At 31.2% G+C, this 23,309-nt stretch overlaps 1 protein-coding gene across 4 annotated transcripts in view; it reads left to right on the forward strand.

The window, feature by feature from the left end:
- Nucleotides 1-23,309, forward strand: part of LOC136982856 (serine/threonine-protein kinase BRSK2-like) — a 158,444-nt gene that overhangs the window by 29,849 nt on the left and 105,286 nt on the right. For all 4 annotated transcript variants that reach the window (XM_067279393.1, XM_067279395.1, XM_067279397.1 and 1 more), the window contains exon 2: nucleotides 16,036-16,130. In XM_067279393.1, coding sequence (XP_067135494.1) covers nucleotides 16,036-16,130 — 95 coding nt within the window. The remainder of the gene's footprint in view (nucleotides 1-16,035; nucleotides 16,131-23,309) is intronic.

Raw genomic sequence — 23,309 nt, forward strand, 5'->3', positions numbered from 1 at the left:
TCTATCTAACATAGAAGTAATTTCCAGTCAGTATATGAAAAATTTTTCATTTTCGAATTATTTCTATACAAAAAATTAACACTACTGTTTCTCAACAGTAGTATTAATTTTCTGTATAGAAATAATTTTTCATATACTTTAATTTCGATTAAAGTTTATATTTTTTTTTATCTGATTAATGCAGTATATGCAAAAAATAATGTGTAGTTTTGTTTGAGTAATCAATTCCGATGCGTTATCAACGAGGCTACAAATAACAAACGAACTGTAACTGGGAGTAACTGTAATGACGCCATTTTGTACTTCGAGGAAATTAAATGTAAGAATTTATATACTATATAGAAATATAATTCTCTTCGCCTGATTATAAAAAATCAGGCGAAGAGAGTTATATTTAATGTTTATAGAAAATTAGTGAATTTTCTTTAAAGCAAATTACGGGAAGAAGTCATTGATTTATTTAACTACAGAGCGCAGTATCGTTATAAGTTCAAAAATAAATTTTTAAATATCAGTTAATGGAACCGTTCGAGTATTACATCAGTAAAAGTTTCAGTCTTTTTTAATTCTCTTTCCCTATTGATACTACTACAACGATTAAAATGATTTGAAATAGAAATTTTATATAATAAATGTAATTATTTAAATTTTTTAAAATTAAAATTATTTGTAATTGTAAAAGATGATTTTGAAATAGAAAAGAGAGAGATATTCATCGAAAAATTTGATTATTGCTTCAATTTTACATATAAAATTATAGAAACAAATAATCTTATAAGGTATTTTTACAACAATTTAATTAAGATGTAAAAAAGTTCCAGTTAAAAGCTTATGCAGAAAATGTATATAATTGACCTTAGTATTAATCGATATATCGCAGGCATATGTATATATATACTTATCTTTATTATTTTATTTATTCACTTACACATAGCCAAGTAAATAATGATGACAGTGAATAATTATACAATCGTGAATAATCTCTACATTTTAGTAAACGGATAACATTTCATTTCTTACTCAATTTATATTCATTTTGTCATACGTAAAATGGTGTTTATATTTCTTTTATAACTATTCTAATTACGTTTTAGAGTTTATTCTTAATGTTTTAATTCTTAGTAGCAAATAAAATGACAAAATTGAATCTAACCATATAAACGCTTTTTATTTTAGATTTTTAAATTGATTTCGAGCAGGGCTTCTTAAACTTTTTTTATTCACGACCCCATTTATGATTGTGATTTTTTTCGCGACCTCCCTCCCCCAATATAAAATAAAGATATATAAATATTTTGCAATATACATATGAAATACAATGAAAATATACATATATATTGAAGATATATACAAATTTGCAAAAACAATAATGGTGTACTACCACAGTTCACTCTTGTGTTACAATGGAACAGAGACAACTGAATACACTGAAAAGCAACAACACTACACTAGTTCACACTACAATCAGTGTTGCTGAATCGTTGTCTCGCTGCACCAGAAGTGACACAAAGTGCAACTCACGAAACCTACGACACAAAGCATGCCATTTTCAAACTCTCACAAATTATTTTCAATATTTTGCATTAAAATCTCGTTACCCCAAGATTTCGCTAAGCGATCCTAAATGGGGTCGAGACCCATAGTTTAAGAAGCCCTGATTTAGAGCATCTCATTATTCACAGAACTGTTTTAAATATACCTATAACACGCAGACTTCTTCATATTTGAATCTATGTTAACATAAATACAAAATATTATTTGGCTGCCCAATAATATTTTAAATTCCCACTGTCGTTCGTTCGTCGTTCGTCTTTCCTCATTCTCGAGAACTGAATTAGATAAATGATATCCAAGACCAGATATGGAAACACGTTAGAGGCAGGAGGCCCCGATTGACTGTATACGAATATATATACATTATTTAAATTCAAAAGTTTTTCCCTGAAAGCAGTTAATAGATGATACGTCCAACTCTATTGTTAAAGGAAAAGTATCATGTACAGATACTATTAATTTGAGGTGGAGAGAGCATATATTTTAAATTAAATAAATTAAAAATGTGATTAAAAATTGCAGGTCGGCATTATGACGAACTCGCACTAAATAATCGTTCGTTAGATATAAATAAAGGAAACTTCAGAAATTCATCTCGTTCAATAATGCTTAGTTCTTTCACCACAACGGCGACTGGTTGCAGATCGTTCATAAATTATGTAACGCTATTTTTATACTTTTCGACTACCATCTCATCCCCGTAACACCGACACATATGCACACCCCCAAAATTACGTAACGGCAAACTCGATCGACTTTTAATTGTATTAAGGAATAATACAGGGCAAAGAGTGAGTACCCAATGTTATTTTGTTAATTACATGTGTAAGGTACGGTACAAAGCAGCGACGAACAGTATAGTTTGTTATGCAACATTTCAGAAACAAAACTGATTCGTTCTGTTCTCCAAGGGTCGAGTCTCTGGCGTTACGTAATGTTTTTGTAAATACCATTACCTCTTGTAAGGCATCGTAAAGATTATCTGCGTAACCACGCACTCACATCTGCGTTACATAATTTATGGACGACAACGCTAATGATGAATTAAATTTAATTACAAGAATAACGATTATGATACTACTGTAGGCCTATTTAATTGCATTAAAAGAGAGAAATACAGTAATTTTAATTTTACGCATAATTCAAGATAAAATTGAAAATAATTACGTAATTTTGGAAAAATTTTAGTAAGATATAATGTTTTGTCTATAAGTAGGAAAATAAAAGAGTATATACCTGTATTCTTTCTATTTGAATCATTTTTTTCATATTAATATAATTATAATCGATTTTTACTAATAGAATCTAATAGAATTTTTACTAATAGACTTCTGATTGTATTAAACAGTTTTTATATTTAATTAATTAATCTGTATTAAATAACAGAGGGAAACTATGGGAGAATTTTTACATTTTTGGACTGGAAACCTTGAAATGTCGAGAAAGGCAAAAAAGTTTCGAGGTTTTTTGTTCACCCAGTTTCAAGCTTAATGTTTCTCATAACTTTTATCGGAAATTTCTGAAATTTTGTATATTAGAGGGATTGGTGCTATTAAATTTTGGTAGTTAAAGGTCGAGGGGATGGTTGATCATATCTCGAGTAAGGTCGGACTTAATTAAGATTTCACTGGTTATTAAAATTTACAATTTTTTATAAAATTTATCTCTACCTTCAAAATTTGCCATTTTATACCTTTATATTTTATATTATATACCATTTTATACCAATTTATAATTTTATATCTTTTGCCATTTTATAATAACTAAAACTATCAAAAATGTTTATAACAAAATCTGAAATAACGGAGCCATACACAAATTTATTTATGTTAATTAAAAAATAAATTTTATATTATTAAAGATCTCATAACGGCCGGAAAAGTCATGCAACTCGATGCTGGATTTTTTTACTAGGTTATTTAACAACTCTTACTAGTCAAGACTCCGACCGGTACAGAAATAAAATTGTAATGTAGTTGATCCATACAAAAATTAGGAAATCGTTCTTAGAGAATCGTAGTTCATAGCCGAAGGTAGAATATGGCGACACCTTGTCTTAATAATCCAATTTTTAACTCTTAACCATACAAAAGCATGCAAATCACTTAAAGCTTAATTTTGTAGCTAGCAAGTGGCTAGGTTTATTCAAAGGAATATGCAAAAGACATTTTCATAAATCATGAATAAATTGTATATATAAGCAAAACTCATCACTATGGCGTCTATTCAGTTTCTGGAATACAGTGAATTTTGCCGAAAGCTTGTGAAATCAATGTTTCTCGGCATAAATTCTTACTCTGCCAAAATCTCCTAAATGCAGGCGTGCACCCCGCAGAATTTGATCATTTCTATAAAATACACTCATGTTTGTGAAAATTGCAACACCATGAAGGAATTGTCAGAAATTAATGAAATTTATTCCACATATTACTGATAGTGGTACAAATAAACGATCAAATTTACAAGACAAAAAAAACAAAAAGATCGTCGGAAATCAGTACTTTGTGTGTCCACCACGCTGAGCTATGAGAGTCTGTACACGTCGTAGCTTAGAATCATAGAGGTTCTGAATGTAATCCTGGGGAATGGCATTCCAGATGGCTTCAACTTGATGCCAAAGTTCAGTCTTATTGTGTGCCCCACCAGCTGTACAAGCGAGTCGCCGACCAATGAATTCCCAGATGTGCTCGATGGGCGACATATCCGGGAAATAAGCAGGTCATGGAAGAAGCAAAACCTGTTGTGCACTGAAGAGGGCTTGTTCAGTCTGAGAAACATGTGCACAGGCATTATCCTGCTGAAATACTGCACCCGGAATGCGTCAAAGAAGGGGGAGGACCTCTGGCTCCACAATTTCCCGTATGTAGCGATCACTGTTGAGGTTGCCCGCAATGTGCACTAGATGGGATCGACAATTATACCCAATAGCTCCCCACACCATGATGCCAGGAGTTTGTGCGGTATGACGCTGGATAACATACTGTGGGAGCAGACGTTCCCCTCTGTAATGTCTGACGCGTACTCTTCCATCATTGTACTGCAGATTGTAGTGAGATTCATCGGAAAAACAACTAGTTGCCACTGGGCACGCCACGCACCGTGTTGCTGAGCCCATTGAAGTCGAAGGCGTCTGTGAATCAGCGAGAGGGGAATCCTGCGTAGAGGAACCATTGCGCGCAGTTCATGCTGCAGCAGACAGCAACAAACTGTGGAGCTAGACAACAAAACACCTGTAGTCGTGTTCCAATGTTGTGCTAACACACGAGAGAATGCTGTACGGTCCATCACAGCCATGCGGACGAGGTATCTGTCGCCCCGTGCCATTGTGCTATTGCTTGCCCCACTGCCAGGTTTTCGCCTTATTTGGTTTTCCTCTGTCCATTTCTTTCAAACACGCATCACTATTGTGGCATTACACTGCAGGCAGGCTGCAATTTCTCAATACGAAAATTCACCCTCTCGCATACTGACGAAGCCAAGTACATACAGCCTAGTACGAACTCGTATTTGTTGGTTTGGCTTCCTCCGCTTTTGACGAGGCATATAGACCACCAGTAAAATGTTTACCACAGACAGAGGAAGATAAACGGATTTCAATGCATCTTTCAGTCCTTTATATACCTGGAACAAGCGGCTGATAAGGAGCCATTTCTCGTTCCACGCATCGCAATCGCTTTGTAATTCTAATCATTTGCATGTCTTACATCACTTTACATTTCCTGTAAGTTTGGTTCAATTTGCACAATTCCTTCATGGTGTTGCAATTTTCACAAACATGAGTGCAATATATATATTTTTTTAGGTCATAAAAAAACTATGAGATTTTTTTTCACGAGAGGCGGCGCTGAACACGATTTTGCCCTTCGCTTGTCGTCTGCTCGGCTTTCGACGCGCAACTTTTTTTTAGTGTTGATACTGATTTCTCGAAGCTACTAGAGTATTCTGCTTGTTTACGGTATTTGGTTTGAAAAGTTTCACAAGAAATGCGCGTTTCGACGAGGTGATGGTCGTCATAGCTGATAAGAACGACATTCGATAGTTGTGGCCACTTTCATATTCAGAATTTGATTTCAATGCATGGGCTTATGAAAAAGACATTGCTTGCAGCACCAAAGGCATCATATCGGTGAGTTTTGGTACCAATTTTTATTTTTACAGAAGTGCCTTACGCATGTCCTATATTAGCACGTCAAATTTGGTTCCATTTGGAGGTTAATGTTACCCTAGGTATTGAAGATGGCGGCTCGTCTCCGATTCCTGCAATCAGAAGACAGGGAACAGTGGGGACGCACGTTCTAACCCAACCTAACATATTCTAATAAATTACCATAATTATTAGCAACCAAATTATTAGAATAGGTTAGGTTAGGTCCCCACTGTTCCCTGTCTTCTGATTGCTGGAATCGGAGATGAGCCGCCATCTTCGATACCTAGGATAACATTAACTGGCGTTTAATTATTTATCCTGAATGACTATGCCGGCTTCGAGTAGCCCACTCAAATGTTCGGGGAGTACTTGATGTTATATAGTTTTAGGGGAGTGGGGTGCTGAGACCAAGGTATATGTTTACGTTCGAAGCGTGTAGAATAGGCCAGTGTTCTGCAACATTTTTCTACTCGCGGCATACGTATGACTCAACATGACACACCAAAATGTTATTCCCCTTAAGAACATGATATAATATTATTAATTATGTGAGTTATACTTGGTTGGCACTGATGGCTGTGTAGTATGCTGGACCAGTCAAGGCATAGCATCCAAAACAAAACAAAAATTAAATAAGTGTGTCAGTGTGTGTGTGTATTCAGGAATTTCCTAACAATATGACATGTATTCAATATAGTGTGCTTCTGTAGTGTGATGTATACATTTATATTCAATTTTAATATTCCCAGGCTTTAGTGTAGTGTGTGTGATATGACACCTATAGAGGAGAGAATGACAGGTACAATAAGCACTCTATTCATCCTCCATAGATGCCTTATTTCCTGGGCGAGTTCTGTGTATTTGCTGATTTTTTCAGTGCATGTGTTTTGTACATTGTGAGTGTTTGGAACAGATATGTCTATAATGTGTGATTTTATTGTGTTTGTCAATGAGTGTGATGTGTGGTCTGTTGTGGTAAATTGTTTTGTGATTATGGCTTTGTCATTTTATGCGTGTTGTTTTCCAATACTGTCTGTTGAATATAGGGCTATTTGTAGTATGGCTCGTGGATGTCTAATAATTTGTGTTTCTTTGCAAGCGCTTGGTGTATTATATTTGCTACTTGATTATGTCTGTGTAGATAATCTGTGCCAAGAGCTTGCAACCAGAAGTGATGTGTTGTATAGTTTCTGGCATGACATGACATTTTCTGCTTGTGTCATTTGTGAGTGTTGCATCTTTGAGTATGTGTTTTCTGTAGTTTTTAGTATTTATGACCTGATCCTGTATGGCAATCAGGAATCCTTCCATCTCCCCAAAGAGGCATCCCTGAGCTAACCAGCTGTTTGACGCAGTTTTGTCAACAAAATCCTGGGTCAGATCATAAGGATGCCTGCCATGGAGTGCCTTTCGAGCCCACGATTGCTTAATGGTGTCTATGCTTTTTATATGTTGTGTCTGTGTCCATACGTTGTGAATGTAAATTTAATGGTGTATTATTTGAGTCTGCTAGAGTTACTGCTTTATGTAACTGTAATGTTTCTTGTTTTTTGCAGAAAAGTTCTCGCAGTGTCTGTATTTGTTTTTAGTGGAGGTTAACTATGTCAATCAGGCCATGTCCACCATCTTTACGTGGAAGGGATAACATAAGTAATACTTCTATACACTATAGTTGCATTTATATTGAAGATGCTATGGTGTACTAGAATGCACAATCATACAGGTTGAGTAAAAGTAAAAGCAATGCATTGTTCACATTGTTACTTCAGTGCATATTAGTGTTGCCCCAGAGAGTATCAAATGAAGAGGTGGTGCAAGTCAGTGTGATACAGGAAATTTACTAATTCCTAATTGTTCCTATAATGAATTTCTCTCTGTATCAAACAACTGATAATTCCCAGCAAATGCATATACAAACATGTGGGATTTATCCAAAATGGTGGTATGTAACTATGTAACAAATAAAAATCACCTTCATAATCCTAGCAATGGTTTATTAAAATTAAGAAGGTTTTTGATCAGTTTGACTGATCTTCAGTTAACAGCAACATGACATAAAAGACTACAACTTAAAAATAAAATGTAATGTTTGAATTAAAATAGGAACAATAAATTTAAAATAACATAAAAATAATAAATATATGAATAAAATACATAATAAATAAAAATAAATAAATAATAAAACAGAAATTTTGATAAAAAATGAGTACAATTTAACAATAGTATGTAAACATTTGAACAATAGTATTGTAAACGTTGAATTGACATGTGAATGAGAAATTTAAATGACACGAGAAACGTAAATAAATAAAAAAATAAAATACATGTAATAAAAAGAAGCAATTAATAAAGGAACATAAATAATTAAACCTCAAAAAGTGACTGCCAAGCATTGGAAATGGTATTGGCATTATGATGATTAATGCATGTGGATTTTCTATGAGCTTTATAAATATCCATCTTCTCTAAGTGAGAAAGAACATGTATGTTAGAGGTAGGCCTGATGATTTTTGTTTCTTCCCAATTTATCTGTATGTCTTGTTGATGTGAATAGGTTGTCAATGCAGCATTACAGTGGTTCTTGTTGATTGTATAGTTATACTCCCTGATTCTTTGATATAGATTACTTCCATTGACACCTATGCATACAAGCTTTGTTGTCATCTATTGGGATTGAGTAGATGTCTGGTGCAGAGTTGTAATCATATGAAACCTTATCATTTTTTAAAATTTTAAAAGTTGTTGGGTTACATTGGTATACCAATATAAGCTTGTTAGAGTTGAAGATATACATAGTTTATCACAATAATAAATCATAATAAATTAAAAACATCTATTGTTAGTAATAAATGTATCTCAGAATAGTCTTCTATTGTCTTCTATCTAGATGGTTCTTAATTATTTAATAAATTATTAAAATTATAATTATTAATTTAGTTAAGAGATGGCACCTAACGTCTACCTCTAGTAGCAAATTACTTTGTATTAATTATTTAAATTAGCAGAATTATAGCCCAATTATTTAGGTAATTGTTTGGTGATGTAACTCAGAATTGTAAGTTCGCTGACCTGGTGGAGGTTGGGGACTTAAAATCCCACTTCTTGGACACCAGTGTACGTTACTGACTTTTAGGGAGGATTGTTTATTTCCGTGTCAGGATGATCTAGGGTCGTTCGCATGTGGGTGTGGCGGAGGAGACGAATGATGATAAGTATCTTACAAAAACCCATTTATTTTAACAGGAAATAACTTACACTATGCACAAAGTTTTTAAACAATTGAAGGTTCGAAAGTTTTAAGTGTCAAGGATGTTTTTTTTAAAATTCTTGAGGGTTGGTCCTGGGGCAGCAGCTGGTGAAGAGATTTGTCGGTTGGTGTTGGCGGCACAGCTCTCTCAATGGGCACAAGGGCGGAAAACTCTGTCTTCCGTGTGTTGATACATAGCGTCTTTTTGCTCCTGACTTCACTAACTGAGTGCTTACTTGCCGAGTGCATCATGACCTTGATAATCAGGGATTATATCAATCTCTGTTCTCTCCCTTTTGTCCATTCTGATTGGTTTCCATCTCTTTTTTCCACTTCCCATTGGTCCCTTGTCTGTCCCTAAGTGAAAGACAAGACCTGTTCGGGTCATGAGAAGGCTCAGCTTCGGAGAATCTACCTGACACCATCCGTTAACTCTGGACAGAAGGTGTTTATGGGACTTTGAACTTCCACTCATATTTTTACTCCATTGTTGTCTATGACGTCTTAGAATTTCAATGATCCGACGTGATGTCTTGTTTTATCATTAACTTTTCCCCTCTTCAAAATTTTGTGTTCTCAGTATTTGTATGCAAGTGCCTTGTCAGAGGTTTATCTCTACTGAAGGCCATTCATTTACATTTATTGTGTTATGTTTTACATTAATAGTATTTTTTTCCACGTCTCGGTTTCATATGACTAGCACAACTGATCTGATCTTTGTGGTTTTAACAATGGAAGTTTTTTCTAATTTTGTTTTAATAAATTTCTATAATAAATGTTTAATTTCAATCTGTTTTTGGAACTTCACAGAATATATTTGAAGTATTATGTCATTTGAAGTAAAATTTCTACTGTTTGAAGTTTATGCCATTTTTCAAATCACTGCAGGAAAGTTTTGATGAGGAAAGCACAAAAATAATTTTTTTTTTGTGCTTTACTTGTCAAAACTTTATTAACACCAAAAGACAGTGATCTTAAACTTTTATTTGATAAAAATCTGGTGTGGAAAAATAATAATAATTTTTTTCATACTACAGGAAATTTTCTAATTAATAAATTTAAGGGAACCAATATTTTGAATGTTTGATATTAGGAGACTCTTTATATATGGAGAACAACAATTGATCAGTTACAAGTTTACAAGTATAAAATGAATGTAAGAATAAAGTTATTTAATAAAGTGTGAGTAAAACTAAAAATATATGATAGTAATTTAATTTCTTTGCATTTCCATTGTAAACCATTTATAATAGCACTACAATTTGTCATTACTTGTGGCAGTGTTCCAGAAATCAATCAATGATTATGGAAATGCTTATCAAACAGTTGCAAAACATCATTGTTTAATTGTAAAGGAAAGCTAATCTAAAATTTAACCTTTTAATTAATGGATGTTAACTCTTAATATTATAAATTCACAGATATAGAATAAGAAGTCAGAAGTTATTGTTTTAATAAGCAAAAACAATTGTAACATTGACAAAAATGGCTGAAAATTTTGTAGCTCTCGCAGCTTGTTCTGTCTATTCAAAATTATCCATAATTGTGGAAGGTGATAATGCTCAGATTTAGAGTGTCTTTAATTGCTCCTCAAGCATACATTTTCAATACAGTCTGCCACAATACAAATGGCTAGACTTCAAAATAAAGGGAATTTTACCAGTAATTTCAAAATTTGTTCATTATATGGCTTACCCAATATGGTTTAATAAATCCTGCATAAAAATCATCTTTGTAATTCTAGCAATGTATTTGTTAAAATTAAAAACGTGTTTGATCATTTTGGCTTACTTTCTTCAGTTAAGACTTTCTTGAATATAAAATTAATATATGTAACAAGTATACATGTAATACATGTAGTAAATAACATCATGCAAGGGTAAAACCAAAACTGTAAAAAATGTCAATAACACACATACCAAATCTTTACTTATAAGCAACACTTTTTTATTTAAACAAATGTTTTCAGCCACATTAATAGACATTCTTTAGCTTGACAACTGAATTAGAACATTTCAATAAATGATGTTCAAAAATAAGTGTGTTCTAATTAGAAGTTATAGATTTAAAATTTAAAATCATAATAGTAGAAGGCAAGTAAAACAAAAAATTACAAATTAACAAAAAAAAATGTGCATACAACAAAAGCAAAAATTAAAGCTATTGAATTTATACATAGTATAAAACATAACTTCATATTTGTTTTACTTGCCATGTAGTGTTATTTTTAATTTTAAATCTATAATTTACAAATAGAACACACTTGTTTTTGAACATCAGTTATTGAAATGTTCTAATTCAGTGGTTAACTTGAAGAATGAAATTAACTTCACATTAACTGAATCAATAATTATAACTTAATCAGAAAAATAATTTCATGTAAATTTGTTAATAATGTAAATGTTTAAATAAACAATGCTAAGAATGTAAATGTAAATTCAACAAACATTTTTTATCTTACACAAGGTGTAAGATCAAAAATGTGTTCAATTTTCATTAAATTATTTGTGATTATCAAGGTTTTGATTGGTGTACTTAGTCATAACTTGAGGAATGCCTAGTTTGTTTAAATAAATAAACTGCTGCTGGTAAGTGAAGGTGTTGGTGAGTGAGTTATTAACATGATTATAAAATTAACAGTCATGTCCTTTCAATTATTTAAAAACTTTTAAAATTTATTTTTTTTTAAATGTTCTGTTCTTACTGTGTTAGATATACAATAAATACAGTATCTTCAAATTTTTCCTGTTACTCTATAATTCAATTTAATTTTTTGACAACTGAAAACAGGAATTATTCATTCTCAGAATAGTTTCTTCCGTGTAATCAATAGTTATTGGGGTGTTCCTTTTCTATTTAATTTTAGAAAATAGTTTAATAAAATTATATTCTCTTTATCTTCCTCTTTTTCTATTAAATGATTAAGAAAATAAAGCACATTCACCAATTGTACAACATATCTCAGCATAAAAATTTTAATATAAACACAAATGTGTTTGATCATATTTATGGACCTCTATCAGGTAAGAGAGTCATTCTATAAATTGAATAAGTTACAAAACTTTCAAAAATGGAACACAGGTTAAAATTGACTGTGACACAGGTTGCTATGATAAAGGTTAAAAGTTTAAAAATTATAAATTATTCTAGATTTAACCAGATGTGGTTTTTAAATTATAAATCATAAATTATTAAAATACAAAGATACATACATAGATCAAATCAGATAGTATTACAAATAAAATTAGATGAAAACTATGCAAACACAGATTGAGTGTTATAATTCACAAAATATTATAAACTGAACATAAACAATAAAGGTATACCTCAAACAAACCAGGATGAAGTGTTAAAGACTCAAGAATGATAGGAATATAAAGTAAATTCTCGTGCTTATGGTAGAAAAATGCTACCATAAACATTAATAATACAATATCCTTTGAGAGTGACCTTATAAATTCCACAATATTCTGAGCTCAGGGTGTCTCTCTGTTGGTAGAAAGCTAGACTAATGCATAAGGTATTTGATGAAAATAAGCTAAGAACTATATTAGCTATTTGTACTGAGTATATTTGTGTGTTTTCATTTACAATAAGCGCATGTTATCAACTCTTATTTTGGAAAGCTTTATCTCTAGGTTTAGATAGTGAGCATTAGTTTTCGATTATTAAAACCAATGGGATCGGTGGTAATATTAACACACTAAAAATAAAGAATTTTTAGTTAAAAACAAGTAAAAATTATACTCTTTCCATTTCCGACTTCGAGGATTCTATGAGCCAAAACAAGACAAACAAGTGGCAAGGAACAATCATTACTTTATTAATGTATAAATAAAGTAATGATTGTTCCTTGCCACTTGTTTGTCTTGTTTTGGCTCATAGAATCCTCGAAGTCGGAAATGGAAAGAGTATAATTTTTACTTGTTTTTAACTAAAAATTCTTTATTTTTAGTGTGTTAGCATTAGTCTTGCTAGATTGTTCTAGGTTTGGCCATTAAGCCAATACCCATTATTGTTGATTGCAATTTTTAAATTTTGGATGTTAGGTTTGGTTTTCCATATCATTAAAATATTTTCGATATAACATGCATATAATAGAATGTTAGGTAAAATTCTTTCAAAAATTTGATGTTCTAGAAGTCAAAGTACTAACTCACATAGATTGCCAGAAAGAGAGCTATCCATGCATTTCTGAATGTACTGTACATGTGGTTGTTAAAAGAGATGAAGGATGTATAGCATAACATGTGCCAGCACCAAGATTTGCTAGTGATAACTGTGTATCTTATGGACAGTGCAAAACAGGAGTCACATAATGCACAAAAATAAGACTCAAGTTGAATTAAAGGTACAGTACATCAGTGGCAAGCCATCCATGGAAACTGTGGAATTACCGCTTCCCTTGTATTTTCTAAGATATAAATACATATTGTGCGATTATTTTCATATTTTAACATACTTTGAATTAATTAATGTGGTGTGACGGGTTAATGAGAACCACATTATATAAATAATACACCACAGACTATCATGTATTTCAGATATACAATAATGGTATCTATTTATTTCCAATCAACTTAAATTACAGATCTTGAAACTGTTCACAATATTACACTTTACCTTTTCTTTTAAGTACAGAGTTCTAACTTTTTATTTCTCCTCATTAACAATGCTCATAGATCTAATTACACATGTGAGTCCCGAAACTGGCCAGTTCACAATCCATTTCAATTGTCTTATATTACTAATTAAAACTAACTTATATTAAACTAAAACTAATGCTACTTAGGTTAGGAAAAGACGATAGGAAGATTATGTTAGAAGGGGGAACCCATTTTCTTTGTCTTGCAAGTTGGGTAATTTGTGACATCTATCACAGTTAATTGAGAGGATACAACCTGACCATGTGCACACCTTTCGACAAGACAAAATATCCATATTCGAATCCTCCTTTATCTCTCAATAGTGCCAGTTCTTTAACACAACTTTGAATCTCTGCTGACTGAGTCTTCCTTGAGTTCCCTCCTTGTGGTCATTCCATGTCTCACGTCTTACCCCTTTCTTCTCTGACTCCTCTATCAACAATAGTCCTCCTACACTATGACGTAGGTCAAAACCCCTTCAAGCCCAAAACTTGCCAGAAAATGCACATAGGTTGGGAGAGTTGAATGGGGAAAATAGTCAGGTTAATTAATTAGGTAGATGAAGAGGTTACGTATAACATAAAAGATTAATTAATAAAACATATATACATGGTCAAATACATTACAATAGAAATGTACTCAGTGTTACATTTCACACAGAAGTTATTATCAATAATGCATAATTTTATTTTATTATATAATGTACAATGACTCCAGTTTACCAGGTTTTTTAAAAAGTTTTATATTATAAACATTTAGGTCATGGAACCATTATAAAGAAATATATTGGATTGCACAAGCAAAAGTTTGAGAAATACTGCCCTAAGGGATTGGCTAATGTGTTTATATATCCCTTGAGGTGACACAGAGCTTCAAGGTGTCAGGGGAGTTCACCTATGAATTTGTGAGACTTGACTAGATTTGTTCGCTTGAATTTAAAGACTCTATTCTGTAGTTTGTCAACAAAAGAAGTGTTTTTTTTTTTTACTTAATAGAACATTCTCTCGTACTGGAAACACTTGTAGTGCAACTGGTTTTAGGTGCTCTACTTTATTTACTACCCCTGCTTCATCAGTGCTTTGTAGGGAGATTTTACATTAATTCTGCGGACGTAGCCACAATACATAATTATCCCGACATTTGTTAGGAAAACAAAATATATGTAGATATGTATAACAATTGTTTTAAACAGAAACACACAACATACATACAATTGTATTTTGATAAGTCTCTAGAAATAATTGTTCATGTTGCCATTGTCAATTGTTGGTTTAGAGTGAACATACAGAAAAATTGAAGAAGTGTCTATAAGCTGACTTTCTGTGTCTTTAATATATTTATTAAGCAATTAGATATGTGTGTTTCTTTTCAACACAACCACTGCTCTTGCCAGCTATCTTTAATTAGGGTGGTGATGGTATTCTGGAGCCAACATGTTCTATGTGCAATATGGTTTCACATCATTGAGTCCTCTGAATCACTATTCTGGTGGTTGAGGTTGAAGATTGCCATATAAGGGAATCCTTGTAGGTTTCATGGTAAATGTGTCCAGATTGTGTAAGTAGCTTCTCCATACTAGAGATGAATGTTAAGGGTCTTGATGCAGTAGCCTTCAGGATGAACATGGGTCTTTATCTCAGTGCCTGCCTTAACTAGGCATTCAGGAGTCTTAATTTGATCCCAGCAGATAAGTGGCTTAGGATTACATTTCTTTTTACTTAAGATTCAGCAAAGTCTTGTAACTTAAGGCAGACTTGATCTTCTAATTTGATGACACTGTCATTTATTTGATGCAGTGCTTCTGGGTCTTCTAGATGGAGATCATACTCTAATTTTATAAGGGTAGGATACCTTAGAATACATGTCATGTTTGGTGTTAAGAATGGCCTTTCTAAGATAGAAGAAATGTATTTTAGGTAACAGAACTGCACAACTGTATGGTAACTTAATTCTAAATATCATCATAGGAAAATCTTTGTTTTGTTGGCAATCAAGTAGAATTTTTTTTTTATTCATGTTGAAATATTTGATTTTTTAAAAAAAGATAGTATTATCTAGAATAATTACAAAATATACACAAATTAATGCTCTAGAGTAGTGGTACCTAAACTTTTTGATTGGCTATTGGGCATATTTTTGATTTTGGTACCTGTGATTGGTGCGCCAAATTACACACAATCACGGGTAGTTGAGCTACAAATATTTTATATATGACATATGTACTGTACAAAAAGATCTATTTCTATTATTTATGTAATGTCTCAAATATATTTACAGGACAGATTAACATGCCAGGAGACATAGTTTGGACACCAGTGCTCTAGAGTAAAATAAAAATAAATTAGAAAAGATTTTATAATTGTTTTACTATATTAAATAATTTTAATATTTTTTTAATGTATGTATGAATAAATATGTAAAAATATTTATTTTATGTCTAGGTCTTGTCAAACTTGGTATTCATTGTGTTACAGGAAACAAAGTAGCCATTAAAATAATTAATAGAGAGAAATTAAGTGATTCGGTGCTACAGAAGGTAAATATTTTCTTGATTAAAAAATTTCTGATTTTTTTTATATTTAAATTCAGTAGTGATTTTAAAACATTTATTATTATTTTAATAAATACAATAATATAATATATAATAATTAATGTAATATAATTAATATATAATAATTAATATAATATAATATAATATAATAATAATTTGTGAGAATAACTTCATTAGAATTGGTAATACTTAGATATGAACATACAAAAACACCAAAACCAGTTGTACAAGTCCAATATATTTACTTAAAACAAATGTCTTCATCTGTTTCGAACAGACATTATCATGTTACATAGCCTAATGCAGAATCGAAAAATATTTTGAACTGAAGAACATGCTGAAATTGAATTTTTAAATAGATTAAGACTGTACATGCACTGTACTATAAACAAATGAAGCTTATGATTATATCTAAAATGTCATTTTAAAAAATTAAAAGACAAAAAAAGGAACAAAACAAAGAAAAAATGAAAAGGGGGGACAAAAGGGGTTGTCATATGGAGTTCATACCATGCCTGTTACATTGAAAAAAGAGAGTCCATCTCCTTATAATTAATGGCTGTATGATTATTTCTGTTATAGTCAATTTGTTATAATCCTAAAAACTATCCTTGAAGGCAAAATCCTGTGAAAGAAAGAAAGAGGAAGACTAAAGAAAAAGTTTCTGGAAGAGGACAATGCTTCTATGTGGTTCTGAAATTATTATGAATGAAAAAGGAATGCATTGGACAGAGTATCTGTATATTACTAAAAGCTTTGCTTTTAGTAATATATAGATAGATATTCAATTTACAATTAAACTCAATAATTTTATTTTGTTATACAAATTACAATCTATATATATATAATCGAGACGAGTTGATAATGATAATAATAATAATAACAATAATAATAATCAGTGCAGAGCCCAAACGGTTAGAAAAGTTGAAATTTGGTACACAGTTAGGGTATGTCATGAGAATGCACACTAAGAAGGGATTTTTCGAAATACCTCTCCAAGGGGGTGAGAGACAGGATTAAGTCTTAACACTTTCATCAACAATAGAAGGGTCAAGTAACAATAGAATTGTTAAGAGAAAGCGACGCGCAAGACATTTTTTTCATTTTTGCAGGAAATTGAACATATTTTTAGACCCATCTAAAAATTCTGTAATTAGTCTGGAAACAGGGGGACCCAATTTATGCATTCTGTGAAAACGGGTAAGGTTGACTGTAACTTAATAATCTTAATTTTCGCTAAAACGGTTAGGAGTTGAAAGTTGAAATTTGGTACACAGTTAGGGTACCAAATTTAAGTACCAAAGTGTTAAGTAACAATGGAAGTGTTAAGTAACAACGGAGAACAAGAGAAAGCAATGTGCAAGATTTATGGGCTCTGGAAAAAAAGAAAAAAGAAAAAGGGTAATAGGTTAGAACACATTCGATTTTTCAAATTTAAACAGATTAGTTTGGTTTTTCTCGACCTTTGTTCTTTAGAACATTCGATGAAAATCAAACGATATAATCAGAACACGTTGTGAAAATCGAACAATATTTGAACATTCGATTTTCAAATTCGATCTTTCTTTAGAAATACTTAGTTTGTTGATGAAATTACTCTTTTTCTATTGTGACTATAACATAATGATCTCAATCTTTGCTATCGTTACTTTTGCCCGAGCAACGCTAGGCCTACCTGCTAGTTCAATTTATAATTGAATATAACAAATGTAATTCTTTAGTTGTTAAGTATAAAATAAATGAGAAATTTAATTAGTGATGTCTCTTTTGAAATCAGTATTTGAACAGTCTAGGGAAGATATTTCAGAATTTGACTTTATATACAGCAAGAGAACAGTGATGACAAAATTAACAAACATCAAGTCTTTAATGGTATCCTGTATATGTGGAAAGCAAATTCATAGAAAAAAAATATTGAAGGAGATAACCCAAAACTGTACTTTAAGTGAGCAATTTATATATTGTTTATAGATTCTCTGATTTACCAATTTAATCTGAGATTTGATACAATAGCTAATAATGTGATTAAGGGATTCTACTGATTCCATCAAATATGAGCTGTAAATTAAAGGAAGAAATAACAAATAAAATTTTAAATTATTATGCAGATGATTTACCATGTGCTTACTCTCTCTCTTAAACATGAATTAAAACTACAGGAAGGCATTTGGATGATATGGATGATATGCCTGATAGTATAAGGTTGACATAATCTAATAGCAGAAGTTGTTCTGAAACGTTCCCAAATATTACTAATGTTTTAAATTTTTTATTAATACCAGTAACTTCATCTGGTATTGAAAGGGCAAATTTGTTATTGAGACACATAAGGGATGATCTTTAAATATATTTTAACGATAAGACTACATTAAACAAAAGAAAATATTTATGTTGAGAAGAAACCATAATGCTTTTTTCCTGCTGTTGACTTTGTGAAATTGTGAATAATCTTAATCAGATATTATGAATCAACATCATGTCTGAAAAGTTGGCTTATCTTGAATGGAAAAAATATTCAGTATTTTCTAAGTTAGCTAAAACTTTTGAAAACATAGGAGTATTATTATAATATTATAATCTTTATTTATTTCACCATCATTGTCTTCATCATCTAGTTCTTGAAAGTCAATAGTAATATCAGAAATAGCTTCAATAATTTCTTAATCATTTAAGGAATTTGATGTTAGATAGTGTAGTGCTATGTGACTATGTATTGTAACTTTTCTTTTGTGTATATATATATATATATATATATGTGTATATATATACACAAAAGAAAAGTTACAATAATACAGAATAATGAAATTATTCTGTATTATTGTAACTTTTAACAATACAGAATAATGGAATTATATATATATATATATAATTCCATTATTCTGTATTGCATTTCCATATATTATTGTATGGTGTGTTGCAAAACCTTCATCCTGGTTGCCATGTTTGGAGCCTTGTAATTGGTCTGGGATAGTGTCAAATGTCAGTGATCTACTTCTGGGGAGTGGGAATTATGAAAAGGATGGACATTTGCATCAAGATACTTTTTTCTTTTTGGACTCTTAAGAAAAGATAGAAAGTGAGAGTGCAGCAGCTGAGCCTGAAAGACTTTGATTCGGACAGATAAGCTACATGAAAAAAAGGAACAAGGAAAGGGGAGATTCAGAACCAGGAGATAGTTGCCATCGACAAAAGGACATCTTGATCTGAAATTGAATGATCCATTAGACAGTAGACCGTCAATGAGGGATACACATATTTATGAATTAGGCTATTCAAGGCTCCAATTACAACGATTAGTTATGAGAATATAAGTTTTGTATGTATATGTTGTTGTCGTTTTTGTGGCAACCAATGTCATCCCGGGATCATGCAGTGCTACTGTGTATAAGCATTGTATTGAGGAAAAGGAGATGTACTGTACATTGGTGGAAATCCATTAGTTCTTAAGACTAAAATCATTTCTTATTCCAGATTTGTATAACTCATGTAGTTTCATGACTGTACTGTACATCGTGTACTGTGTGCTGTTGGACCTCATGTCGTGTATTAAACAATTTTTGCTCTCTAGGTTAAGTGTACTGTACATGTTATTGATTAATGCTTAGCTCCTTTCACATTAATTTCTTCATACGCCCTGTGGATCTCGCTCTACAGGAGTCATTACAATAGTCTTGTTTAGAGGAAACATTAAAGTACATCAGTGTTTGTAGTGTCAACAATATTCATGTACTGTACCTAAAACATTTTTAATAGTTTTGCAGGTCTTGTTCACTTGCATTTTTAGTATTTTGTGGTCCTTCACATGCTGATATTTCAACATTAATCATAGGAAAAAAGGCACTGTGATTTTTTTTTCCAGCAGTGTTTAATCATATCTGGACTCAGTTGTTTCCAAACTTCATTCAGCATGTACTGTACACTACATCTTTTACTTTACCTTAGTAATTTTTGATCATGTTATGTATTAAGTAATACAATTGAGGAAAGTGACAAAATTGAGTTTTATAAGTCTTAACTAAACACAATAATAGAACTGAGGAAGTGACATTTATGAGGATGATAAAAACAAGGAAAGAGTGTATTTTGTTTTACTCTGTTCTATGCTATATTCACATATAAAAGCATCTTATCAACAGATTGTTGATATGCATATCTATGTATTATTTTTGTGTGTCTACATAAAAAAAATGAATTTGTATTTGAACAAAGAGTTGTTATATGAATTTACTCAAAGCATTTCAACAAGATATATTCAAAAATAGTTTATAACTGGATGATACAGTGTTAAAATTGGTGTTATCATAATAGTTGAAGACAAAATACGGACAGATTAGCATTAAAAGTACTCAGCCTGCGAGGCAAAATAAAGGGAATTTATTCATATTTTTCAATTTAGTAAATGTAAATACAGTAGAGCGTTGTTTATCCAAAAGCCGAACAATTGAAATGTTGGTTATCCGAAAGCGTTCCAGTCGGACTGTGTCGTGCTGAATCGAACATTTTTGTTACTAGATTAACTTCCAAAATATCATTTTTTTGTTTTTATATTTTTTAATATATTTATTTTGTTTGTACAAAATGAAATAATTTTTAATGATACAATAGCCACCATTATTATTTTTAAAAATTTACATTAGGCTTAACATCGACGAAAATTCAACGCGAAGCGACATGCAATGGAGAAAAATTTCAACATGGGATAGATTAATATATTTTTTTGTACATAAGCGGTTATCCAAAAAAATAAGTTATCTGAACAATCCCAGTCCCCAATTGATTTGTATAAACGACGCTCTACTGTATATACTATAAAGTTTCATTTTACATTTTCCCTTGGGGCACAGAATGAAATTTTAAATGTAAAGAAACTATTTTATCACTTAGACAACAAGTATTATTGAAGTAAATAAACTGTTATCATGAATGAATGTGTACATGTTTCCTAAGCAACAGAGCCATTACATTTGCTTATATAATGTTGCCATCTAGTCAAAAAATACAATAATAATTATTAACAAGCTATTATTTATTGTGACATTGTCACAATGCCGAGCTGAAATTTTTGGACTGCAATATGAAAAAAATACAGTATTATTCTCTTGAACAGTAATACAAAGAATTGTTTAAGTGAACAGGAAGATAAGATACATAAAATAGAACAAATATTTCTGTTCACAATACCTATATGTTTCTATTCACAACGTTCTGAATTATTGAAGAATATCTGTATGATCAATATATATTGTAGTGCTGAGATGCAATCTATAATATCTCTTCAATACAATGTATTTGGGAGATTTATTTTGGAATATATCTTTATAGATGAAATATTTTACTACATTCTTGAATTCAAATCTTTATCTATGACATGAAGCATCTAAGTTCTCCAATTGTAAAAAGGAATTATCTTTACAAGTAGACAGTCTTCAAATGTTTTTTTGGGATATTAAAAGCATAATTTATGTGGAATTCCAAAAAATGTGTGTCATGTTGAATTTCTGTTATCTTGTGTTAAGTGATTAAAAATCTGTTATCTATTGTAAATAAACAAGCTTGCTCAATGAAGGTAATAATTTTGTTAGATGAAATCTATCCACATACCATCATAATAATTAAAACATGTTTAGTCTTTTAAAAAATGTTCATGAGAAACTTAAGAACTTTTTACATCAAGGAGAAGAAATATAATCAAGTAAATACATTATGATGATGATAATTTGGAAAGTAATAAGATAATGTTTTTTTTAAATTTTGTAATTTTTTGTAAAATAATTGTAAATTAATTTTTTAGTAGAAGTTGTAATCTTCTGCTGAAGAGGGGCAGTAGTCTGAAATGCTAACGTACAGATTTGGGTTACCATAAATATCTGAAAACCAATTGTTGTCCTCTAGTTTTTCCTGATGTAACAAGTCCTAAAATAAAGGAAGGTTCTTGTGAACATTTCTTAGAATATTTAAAATAAGGACAAGAAGCAGTTAACATAATGTTTAGTCATCTTTAGTTGAGAATTATGACTTAGTTATTCCTGAAAATTTTAATAAATTTTGATAGTACAGTATTGTATTTTTGTGGAGATTACTCACAGGTTATATGTTTTAAAGACAATTTGAGAGGATACAGATTATGTGATGGGCAGTTTTTAAGCTAATTTTAAATTTCAGTTAAGAATTCATCAAATAGGTTTACCTTTGTCTGAACTCACTAAGAGCATATTTAGAAAATATGAAAAATCCTTTGTGCACACTGCAGACATATTCTTCTGCATCACAATTTTTCTCAAAGGAAAAGCTGTTTAAGTTTATATAGGCTTTAATTTTAATAATGTCTTTGCCTCATTACATCATACTTTTCCTGTTAACAAGAGAGTCAGATCATGATCATCCATGTAACTGTTTATTTTAATTCAAAAATGTTTCCCTAGTGTGACTTCCAGTTTAAACCAGTTTGTATATAGTCACTTGGAGCCTCCTGTTCGTAAACTTTCTATATCTGGTCTTAACTTTCCTCTATCTAATTCTGTTCTTGATATCAAGAAAGGACAGATGACATACAACAGAGAGACAGATGCCAGTCAGAATTTATAGGTCTGCAATTTTGAAATTGCAGACCTATAAATTCTGACTGGCATCTGTCTCTCTGTTGTATGTCATTGAGCTGCAATTTTGAAATTGCAGCTCAATGAAATAGATGATAATTCAGCAGCTCTATTTCTATGCTCTTTTGTATATACAATAACTATTTATTTTGAATTTGTAATATTACCTTGAAGGCATTTTAAAATGTTAAAAAGGAGAGATTTTAAACTCTTAAACTGTTTTAGACCATTTTTTTGTTTAAATGTATAACTCATGCTTTTAATGAATGTACACTTTATGATTAATGGATTGTTGAGGTTTGTAAGTTATAACTTTTGCTAATATTTTGTAGATAGGAAATTTTTAATTTATATCAATTGTAATGATTTTTTTTGGTATTATTAGATAGCATGCATTAAATTTTTAAAAGTAATTTTTGTAATATAAAATTTACAGTCTTAAATCTTAAATTGTGAGTAAATTTGTATGAAGGGTGTTCAAATGAAAAGGTATGAAAAGTTGGCACAACCAAACCAGTTGAAATGGGAATATGCCACTTTGGGATATCGTAATGAGACATCTAGGGAT

Source organism: Centruroides vittatus, unplaced genomic scaffold, assembly GCF_030686945.1.
Source record: "Centruroides vittatus isolate TY-2023 unplaced genomic scaffold, ASM3068694v2 contig_866, whole genome shotgun sequence".
In the NCBI taxonomy this organism is placed as follows: domain Eukaryota; kingdom Metazoa; phylum Arthropoda; class Arachnida; order Scorpiones; family Buthidae; genus Centruroides; species Centruroides vittatus.